Raw genomic sequence first — 10,526 nt, 5'->3', positions numbered from 1 at the left:
CATAACAAATTTGCCTTTTAATGAATTTTATTAATTATTGTATTTATCGTATCAAGAATGATAAATGTAAGTAACCGAAAGTAAATTTTCAAAAGGGACTATTTGACTCACATTGATTTGTGTGCTTTTGATATGCTTAATCAGATGTATTTTCTTACTGGTGTATTTAGCAAACTATCTTTGAAGCCATGGATGTTCTCTGTATTTATTCCCTGTGTGTAGGCCGTAAAATAGAGTTGTGGACTTGAGACAGCCCTCCAGGGGTTTCCTTATCAACACTAATCATTCATTTTGGAGTATTTATTAGTAGTTTAAAGCTATGTTTATCCGGTTTTGTTAGCTAGATTATGATATCATTGGAGCTACTGATGAATTTATTCCCTGTGTAGAGCTGGGGGAGAACGGCGATGGAGACAGTCCGCCGGGGGTTTTCCCACCGCATGGTCAAAGTGCTTTTGGTCGCTTGGACCACTTAAGCACAGCGCTTTAGCCATGCTGGCTACTACCCTTAAACCCAATCCCCCTCCCCCCTCCTTCAACCGACTCTGTGGGGTTGCTTTTTTGGCGGCAGCACGTGCAGGTGGAGCTCCGGGTGCGGCTGCTGCATCACAACGCCCTGACACGGATGCGGACTAGCTGAAATGCAGCTAACGAACCGCAATTGCGGTCACATTTCATGAGAGCGGGCACGCCGCCCGCTGGACACTAAAACTCGCCCCAGGAGGACCTTCACTCGCACACGGACGAGGAGGAAACACTGGACGACTGATTCAATTTGCAGCCAGCGACAGGCTTTTAGTGCACTCCCCAGTGCACCACCACCCATCCCACACCCATGGCCACACCCATTCCCATGCACATCCTACGACTCCCGACTGTGGATATCATCAAAAATTAGCTTGTTTGACGGGACGGCTGCTGAGGTGGGAGCAGTTCCAGTCCCACAGCCCAATGAGCTCATGTGGCATTTTAAATGCATGTGCAAACTTCCGCTGGAAAGGTCGGGTCAGGACTGGGTAAAGTTCACAGAGCAACAGGTATATGACAGTCCAATTAACTTGACTGAATTCAAAATGAACTAAATGAGCTTAATGAAGCACTTGTGAACAAAATAAAGAATGACCTAATTAAAGAGAATGACGTATAAAATTGGAACATAGCAAAAACCCTTACTATAAAATCATTTCGTTTTAAGTTTTACCGAAAAGAAAATCTATTTATTTTATTTTAAAATATGTAAATATGTACATATTGTAGAAAGTCGTTTTCCATCTGTTAACGTCTACTCTACACGTTATTCTGATCAATAATATATACAAATACATTTCATACCTTTAAGTCATATTTAACAATATTGAAAAAATACAAAGGTCTAATAACATTTATATCTGTAGCACAGTGAAAAGCAACTTTAAAGTGAAGTTCCGCTTTTTGCCCGACTATCCTTCTGTTTTTTATCCTAACTGCCTCATCACACTAAACTTAATGAGCAAATTAGGGGGAGCTGGTCGGTGGGAAAACTATTTGGAGGACAGCTGAGGACGACATCACATCCAAAAGATGCTGCAATAATTATGCAAATTTCAATTTGGCACGTCTAGCCGGGACTCGAACCCACAGCAGCAGTGACACCTTCGTTGGGCAGGCGAGAAAACAAGGATGAAAACGGGGACTCAGGACTCAGGACCCTGGCAATTTGCAGGCTGAGGCAGTCCCAGAGAAACGTGCGAAAGGAACAGGTCGTGACCCCGCACCTCAACTGACCCCCTGAACCCCAGAACAACCAGCCACCCACACAAACGTAAGCGCATTTTAATGATCTCATTTATGCTAATCTGCAAACGCTCGAATCTGTTCACGCACACAGACAGACAAAACCACAAGGGTGTGGGGGAGGGGGGTCACTAACTGCCACCGGCTGGTAATGCTAATGAAGTCTAATTGAATTTCGGACACTTGACACGTCCCACAATCTCTGATCTCTTGTTGACACGCTGGCGCATAAAACACAGAGTACAAACCAGCAATTTAATGGGAGTGGAACCACAAATGGGGAAATCCGATATTGATATTAAAACATGTGTATCTAGATGCTTTTATAAAGTCATTAAAACAGTGGTAATCATTTATGTCGCCCTATAATTTCATAATTTTCTATATGTGTATCTTAAAATTGTTGAGTAGGGCGCTTCTTCTAAGAAGCAAAACTGAAATTTATTAAGCAGTGAACGGCCTATAAAGATATTTATCATCATCAACCACACTTAAAAATTTTTTTGTGCCCATAATTGTTTTGCCTTAATCATAGGAAAATAAAAACAAAACGTGCGCATAAATAATGTATATTAAGCAAATGGCCTCATTTTATGAGAGCCTTCCACTGATCTTATTGATAATTCTGTCGATAGACTCGTTTCTCAGTTAAAGGTGAGACCTTGTACACTCAAAGTTGGTTATTAAAATTGGTTTGAGTTAACGACATTCGCAATCCAGTCTGTATGCGCCATAAGATTTGTGAAAACTTGTAATCCATTGGATAAATAACTGACGATACCCAGAAGGACGAGCCATTCCTTTTCCAAATACATAACCTCTTTTCCCAAAACATCGCCAAGTTTTCCATAATTTTTACTTACTCCAGCCGGTGTTCTTACACAAACTTGATCTAGTTTGATTGCTCTCCCAATTTCGGTTGAACATATTTGGTTATTAAAAAGTTCAACGGTGTATCGATAAATATGAACGTGCTCTTCAGTTTGCACATAGTCAAATGTAGTAAAAAGAGAAGGCTGACTATATTTTCTTGCAAGCATACATATCGGTTTGAAGCCGTCTGCAAAACATAAAGAACATTATTAAAAATTCTAGAACCGTGGAATAAATTGGTTACCTATCTTGACGGATTGCCTCAGTTTGAGTAATGCTACATCATTTTTGAAATCATAAGACTCTGGGTGCTTAAAGATCGCATCAACTCTGAATTCGTTATGGATTCGTGATGTTCCTGCCAAGCCCACATCTCTGTAAATATAAATTATTTAATTTGTATACAAATTACTTTCGATCACTTTAATACTACTTACAGAGAGTCGGCATCTTCTGGTAGGCCTCTGGAATTCGTGATAATAAATCCTACAAATTAAAACGGATTATTGCTGGTAAAAAAAAGAAGCAAATTGGGGGAATCGGTTTTCATATTGTTACGAATTTTTAAAATGAAATTTCCGATTCCTTGAAATTTGATTTGAATCGTTGGAATAGATACGCACTGTCTGTGATAAACACACCCTGTCCCATGAAGTTAGGTGCATAAATTTGTGCTCGTAATTTGGATTGTAAGGTACTACCACTGCAGTCATTATACAACCAAATTTTTGGTTTTGGACTTTCCAATGTTGCAAAAGCCTTTACCGTTGTCTTAATCCAGTCGACATAGCTTGTTACATCGGTATAAACTCCCTGCCTGGAACAGCTTATTTTGCCATGACCCACGATGACAGTTTTCACTTCATTGTGATATCGAATAGGTATGGTCAAAGGACCAGTTTCGGAATCACAGATTTCGTTATCTGAACTAACCGCACAGATCTGTTTCAAATTGGGATACCCGCGGACAATCGAATAGCAATATGATCGATCAATCCGATTAATGGTGATGTTTTGAAGTGTTTTGCTTATCAGGTCCCAGGCAAATGCTTTCAAATTATTTTCGTAGCTTATTTGATTATTCATTGTCTTATCCAAAATAATGCAGATTGGACTAATGTGGACTGCGAAGAAAAAAATGTTATAAATTTTTGTTAAGCGATCAAACTATTCACAAACCATTGTAGACCACTGGACGCGACAGCTTAAGCAGGCCTATATCATTCCGGTTACCGTCGGCTTCGTACGAGTTATGTATCACGGCCAAGATGACTCTATACGTTTCCTTTGACAGTAATTGGTTACTTGCTCCCAATGCCACAATTCTTTAAAAGGTATAAATAATATTTCATGTACCGTTTAAGTGGATTAGAGGTAATATTATTTCTTGTGCAAACTATTGTTTTTTTAAATTCAATTTCTAAAGATTGGGTTTAAATATAAATGCAAAATATCAAATAAACTTAAAAAATTGTATTTTATTGTCAGTCATTTTAAAATTTGTAATTCTAATTATAAAATTCTTTTTAAAACGCCTTTACATTTTAAAAAGAAGGAAATTAAAAAAAGAATATATGTATTTTTTGTAAACGAAAATCTAAGTCTGAAAAATGTATGTCTTTATCACAAATCTTAAGCAAATACATTGGTTGTAAAAAACGCAATGTTTCAAAATACATATACATATACAAGTATGTATGAGAACGCTCTGACTAATCAAATAATAAATTTGGTCTTAGTTTTTCGATTCTTTTTTCTTGGGTTTTTTCCGAAATTTAATTGATAAATAACCTAATGAGTAATGAATATGAATAAGTAATGAATTCGGTATTAGTTTTTCGCGTTTTTATACCCTTGCAGAGGGTATTATAATTTCAGTCAAAAGTTTGCAACGCAGAGAAGGAGACATTTCCGACCCTATAAAGTGTATATATTCTTGATCAGCACCACCAGGAGAGTCGATCTAGCCATGTCCGTCTGTCCGTCCGTCTGTCCGTCCGTCTGTCCGTCCGTCTGTCCGTCCGTCTGTCCTTCTGTAGGAAGTTGGGATTTTCTATGGGTTTTATTTTTGGCTAATCAATCCGACCTACCGAATTTCATAAGGATCGGACGACTATATCCTATAGCCGCAATAAAACTGATTGATTGGAAATGCCATAGCTTTGGTGTTCGTAAAGTTAGGAAGTTGAGATTTTCTATGGGTTTTATTTATGCCCAATCAATCCGACCTACCAAATTTCATAAGGATCGGCCGACTATATCTTATAGCTGCCATATAACTGAACGATTGGAAATGTCATAACTTTGGTGTTTTTAAAGTTAGGAAGTTGGGACTTGTTATGAGTATTAAGAATGCATCATATGAATATTCTGCAAGGGTATATCAACTTCGGCTCCGCCCGAAGTTAGCTTTCCTTTCTTGTTTTTTTGTGTGTTTTTTTATGTTGCTTGTCAAAATTTAATTCACTAAATATGATTTTGATATTTGAGTTCAATGAGATACAGTGACAAACTTAATTATTGGCACAGCAAGCATGTTAAACTTTGAGGCTATTTTTCTTCTTATAATATGCTGATATTAAAATAAAACAAAATATTTTTAGATAGAATCATTAATTTTTTGTTAAATACAAGTGACTTCATTAATTTATCTTTTATAAATAATTTATTAAAAATAAAAAACCAAAGAATGGACCAAATTTGCCTGAACAAAATTATTGGCACACTTGGGTTTTAATTAACTATTTTATTAAAACTTTATCGATTTGCCCACTTTTTTTTTAATTATCACATTTGCCTCTATAATCTTAATGGTATAATGATTAATTTTATAGCAAAAATTGTTTTAGTGCCTTAAAATAAAGGAAAAGTTGTTTGACTTTACAAGGTAAAAATAAAATCAACCGCATGTGTCCAAAAATTAAAATTTAATAAGCAGGATCAATGCAAATCGAAAGTAAACATTGGGGAAAGGATGCCCAGAAGCCATTTTTCCCATTCGGAGTCCTTTGCCGCATTTAAAGGACCCACGCAGTTGCAAAATGCAGGGCACACTGGCTAATCCATGGCTTTGAGAGGCCAGGAAAGCGTAAGGATCGTATAAAAGGACAATGTCAACCCCCAGATCTCCTCAACACGTATCGAAGTTGATGATAAGAAGGACTTTGGTAAGAATATTCACCCAACAGCCTTTTTCAGGCCCTGCATGATGGTTTCTACAAATGAATTGCTCCTAGAAAAAATCCATCGGCTTAAAAGGGGTTCTAACATAAGCTCTTTGCTTGGGGAAAGGATTATTAAATCATACGAGAAGGTTGAAAGGACCCAAAAGTCGATTGGCATACTCAGATATAAATTTCCCTGCACTAAAAGGTTGTTTTTGACTTTTAAAATCTATTGATTTTTTCTAGGTTCAATTCGTTTGTAGAAACCATCATGCAGGGCCTGAAAAAAGGCTGTTGGGTGAATATCCTTACCAAAGTCCTTCTTATCATCAACTTCGATACGTGTTGAGGAGATCTGGGGGTTGACATTGTCCTTTTATACGATCCTTACGCTTTCCTGGCCTCTCAAAGCCATGGATTAGCCAGTGTGCCCTGCATTTTGCAACTGCGTGGGTCCTTTAAATGCGGCAAAGGACTCCGAATGGGAAAAATGGCTTCTGGGCATCCTTTCCCCAATGTTTACTTTCGATTTGCATTGATCCTGCTTATTAAATTTTAATTTTTGGACACATGCGGTTGATTTTATTTTTACCTTGTAAAGTCAAACAACTTTTCCTTTATTTTAAGGCACTAAAACAATTTTTGCTATAAAATTAATCATTATACCATTAAGATTATAGAGGCAAATGTGATAATTAAAAAAAAAGTGGGCAAATCGATAAAGTTTTAATAAAATAGTTAATTAAAACCCAAGTGTGCCAATAATTTTGTTCAGGCAAATTTGGTCCATTCTTTGGTTTTTTATTTTTAATAAATTATTTATAAAAGATAAATTAATGAAGTCACTTGTATTTAACAAAAAATTAATGATTCTATCTAAAAATATTTTGTTTTATTTTAATATCAGCATATTATAAGAAGAAAAATAGCCTCAAAGTTTAACATGCTTGCTGTGCCAATAATTAAGTTTGTCACTGTATGTAATTATCAATCTTGACTGTAGTTCCAAGTGAAATCAAATATTTTTAATTTTAAGTTTATTATTGGATATATTTTTGTTCACTATTCTTGTGCGAGGTTCCGAATCGTGATCAAAATTGATTAAATAGTTAATAGAAAAATGTTTTTCTTCTAGTAAATAATTTAATGTAAGGAAAAATATTTATTTTCGGAATACTTACAGGTCTCCATGGTCTACCATGCAATGAGCAGCAGCCAAAACAAATTCTGAAAAACTATTTCATGTTATCAACAAATTTTTTATTTTTACAATTCTACGAACCTTTATTAATCAGCGTCCCGCCACACAAAAAATGAGTATAATTTGTTATGGCTGCCATCCAGGGAGCTGCTTGATTAGTATTTCCACAAGGTTCCTCCAGAAACGGAAAGGCATCCGCATCCGAAGCCACGTGGCTAAGGAGCAAAGTCAGCAAAGGAATCCAAGCGAATGAAGTCTTCATTTCAGGGGAATCTCGAAACGAATGAAACATCTAGTGATAAGATCCGTCCTTATCAGCAAAGTAAGCTTAAATTTCTTGATTTAAAATGAAATACAGTATAATAATAGAAATGAATGTGGGAAATATTATACATAAAACAAATTTTAACAAGAAAGGAAGCAAACTTCGGATAGCCGAAGTTTATATACCCTTGCAGTTATTACAAAGCGATTTCTATCGATTTCTATGCATATAGTACTAAAAACAATGAAGCTGTGACGATTTTGCGATGAATTTTGCCATCATTTTAATGGCAGCTATATGATATTGTTGTCCGATTTTGACAAAACTTAAAGCGTAATTCTTATATAGTAATTAATTACTAAATCTCAAAGGAATATTTTCAGATTTCAGATTGACTCTCCTGGTGATGCTTATCAAGAATATATATACTATATAGGGTCGGAAATGTCTTCTTTACTGCGTTGCAAACTTTTGACTGAAATTATAATACCGTCTGCAAGGGTATACAAGTTATAGATAACCGAGTACAAAACAAAAAAAAAACTTTCTTTAAGTTTAATTTTTTCAACTTAAGTATACATTTAAAGAAAAAAAAACCCAAATTGAGTAAATTTTTATATGGTTGTATTTATAACGTATACGTATACGTGTATACACGAACTGACTTCAATTGGAACACGACCACTCCATTTCACTCTTCCAACCAGAATGATTCACAAACAGCTTGCTTGCAAACTTATGTTATTTAACATAGCTTCGATAAAATTATCGGTAACTTAAAATAGTGCAACCTTCTATTAGCCTACTACGGATTTATTAATAATTAACATTTAATTTTTAAAATGAGAAAAAATGTAATGTACTAAGTTCAAGAAAAAATTATATTATTTGTGGTAAATAAGTCTCGCTATAGGAACTACCGATCATCACTAAAATTAAGAATTAATAGAAAACTTTCACTTCTCGAATCGAAAGCTAGCGAACTCATAATTAATACAGAAATATAAAATGAAACCCAACAATATGAATATTGTTTTAGTCAGGTTTAAGTAAGTGGATACTTATATTTAAAACATTTATCATGTTAATAACAAACGTTAAACACGGTGTGTCCTATTTTTATGAAACCTGATTTTAGTATTCATATTCTGATTTATACTCGTAACTCGTAGAGGAAAATAATGTGAAGACTACGTAAACTTTGAATTGCCAATGTTTGATTTTTTTAAAAAGAGGACATTTTTATTTTGAGAATTTAAATGCTACATTTCAGAACGTTAGAATTTTTTCAAATAATTATATCTAAAAGCTTATACCGAAAATAACAGCTTATATACCCTAATAATTTTGATCAGAAGCTTATAACGGGAGACATATTCGAGAGACTTTTATTTTTAAAGTACTGTCGTAATATTAACATTAAAAACTCTTTTTACCCAAAGACTCAAATGACGATTATTTACGTTCCTGATATTTAATGGTATAGTGGTCAAACTAAGCCCAGAAAAATTAAACAATTCCAAAACTTAGACTAAACCACTTATTTAATAGTAAAAAATTATGTTTCGAGAAAATCGTGGCTAAGATAAATGGAAAAAAAACTATTAACAGCCGAGTTTTTATTTGTATGTTATTATTGAAAAGTGAATAATAGAAATAATTTTTTTTTATAATTTTACACTGGGTGTGCCACTTCAGAGCTATTAACATACAACTTTCCCAACGTATTCGCGCAAAAGCCCCTTTAAGCCCTACTTAAAGAGGCTGGTGACACGACCCGTCGATTGCATTCCCGGTGGCCAGGATCCGTATCTGAACGATGTGTGGCTGTGTCAGTATCCGTATCCGTCCGGCTTCATCTCGACGGGTTCCAGCTGCCGTCCTGCGTAGTGAACATTTGCGTTTTTGCGGCTGCGGCGGGCATAAAATTTCCTATGCATTCGACCACATTGAAATTTTCTCGTAATATTTGATTTGATTTTTAAACAAAACGCTGCCGCACGCCTAGTTAGAGTGAGATAGTGGCACTGTCAAGTGACGAGCGTTGGTCAGGCTGACATATTGACAAGGGGATTGGGGGTGTGCATTCCGCTTTTATTAGCATGCCAGTGTAGCAACAACAAATCAGACAACGCAGCTAATTTACATGAGCGTTCAAACAGGGGGTAATGGGAGTTGGGGGACTGGACTGACAGGAGCTGATACTCGTATCTCACATCCCGACAGCCTGCGGCTTCTGTCTGCGGCTTCTTTCTGCGGCCTGGTCATGGATATGGACCTGGATCTGGGACTGGACTAAAACTGGAACTGAATCTGTCCCTGGCCTCGTTGCCAAATCGTTGAACAGCATTTTAAGTGCCCAAAAAGTTTAAACCGCTTTCGACTTGCATTCATTTTCATTTAATTACTTTGACGTAAATTTCGAAACTTTATTATCGATGCGGGAGGAGTACAAGTTTGTGTTAACCCTCTGTCTGCCATTTACTAAATTAACTTACAAATTTCGCTTTATAGTTTCTTTTTAAATACTACAAATAATTGTTTGAGGAAATGGGGGCCAAATAAGGAATAACCTATACAAATAATAGAATATTTAGACCCAACTCACTTAAATATAAATATATACATTTTAAACTTGAGCAATATTATCATAAACAAATTGGCTGAACTTACTAGTTAGCTTCTCTGTTGTAAAAATGGGTTAAGGCGCTTAAAATATTAAATTTACAAGCAAAGCTCTCAAAAGAGCAGGCATGTCAAGGTGGGAATAATTTACAGCGAAAAGTTTTGCGTGCACATCATTTTACCAAAAAAAAAACCTACTGAGTACAAAAAAGATCAATAAATAAAAATGACAACACTTGAAAAATGACTCGCCAAAGTCGTGTGTTTCACCAGCTTGCATTATCTAATAGAAAGTCAAGCTCACAATAGTTTCTCTATTATTTAGCTAGGAAATAAACAATATCCCCGACATGCATTTGATAATTTTCTATAAATGTTAGATTCGTCTACATATGTATGTATGTACTTACATATGTACATTTGCAGTCTGCAATGTCAAGCTCATATGTTTTCTTATCAGGGTTTTAAAGGCAACTCAAAGAATTTAATGAAGGAAGAGGGGAATATACATAGCTCAGAAAGCATAATCAGCATCTCCATTAAGAGCTGAGAGAATAAAAGAGAGAGTGATTGGGGGAGAGAGTGCGATCACCGAAACCATGACAAAGAAAAGCCCCACCAGACA

At 35.7% G+C, this 10,526-nt stretch overlaps 1 protein-coding gene across 3 annotated transcripts; it reads right to left on the bottom strand.

Moving 5' to 3' along the window:
• Positions 1–2,326: 2,326 nt before the first annotated feature.
• Positions 2,327–10,398, bottom strand: LOC108043528 (polyserase-2). 3 transcript variants are annotated; one of them, XM_044461107.1, is made up of 8 exons: positions 10,312–10,398; positions 7,093–7,347; positions 6,992–7,037; positions 3,826–3,971; positions 3,270–3,770; positions 3,084–3,132; positions 2,891–3,021; positions 2,327–2,833 (listed from the first exon to the last, which is right to left on the bottom strand). In XM_044461107.1, exons 2-8 carry the CDS (start codon positions 7,301–7,303, stop codon positions 2,457–2,459), a joined length of 1,461 nt encoding a protein of 486 aa, XP_044317042.1. In that variant the 5' UTR covers positions 7,304–7,347; positions 10,312–10,398; the 3' UTR covers positions 2,327–2,456. The 3 variants fall into 3 exon arrangements, with proteins under 3 accessions (XP_044317042.1, XP_044317044.1, XP_044317043.1); XM_044461109.1 differs by lacking the exon at positions 10,312–10,398 and adding an exon at positions 8,989–9,054; XM_044461108.1 differs by lacking the exon at positions 10,312–10,398 and adding an exon at positions 7,942–7,977.
• Positions 10,399–10,526: the final 128 nt, after the last annotated feature.

This window comes from Drosophila rhopaloa, unplaced genomic scaffold, assembly GCF_018152115.1.
Source record: "Drosophila rhopaloa isolate 14029-0021.01 unplaced genomic scaffold, ASM1815211v1 contig_115, whole genome shotgun sequence".
In the NCBI taxonomy this organism is placed as follows: domain Eukaryota; kingdom Metazoa; phylum Arthropoda; class Insecta; order Diptera; family Drosophilidae; genus Drosophila; species Drosophila rhopaloa.
The sequence above is the reverse complement of the archived record's forward strand: the minus strand, read 5'-3'. Positions and strand labels throughout refer to the sequence as shown.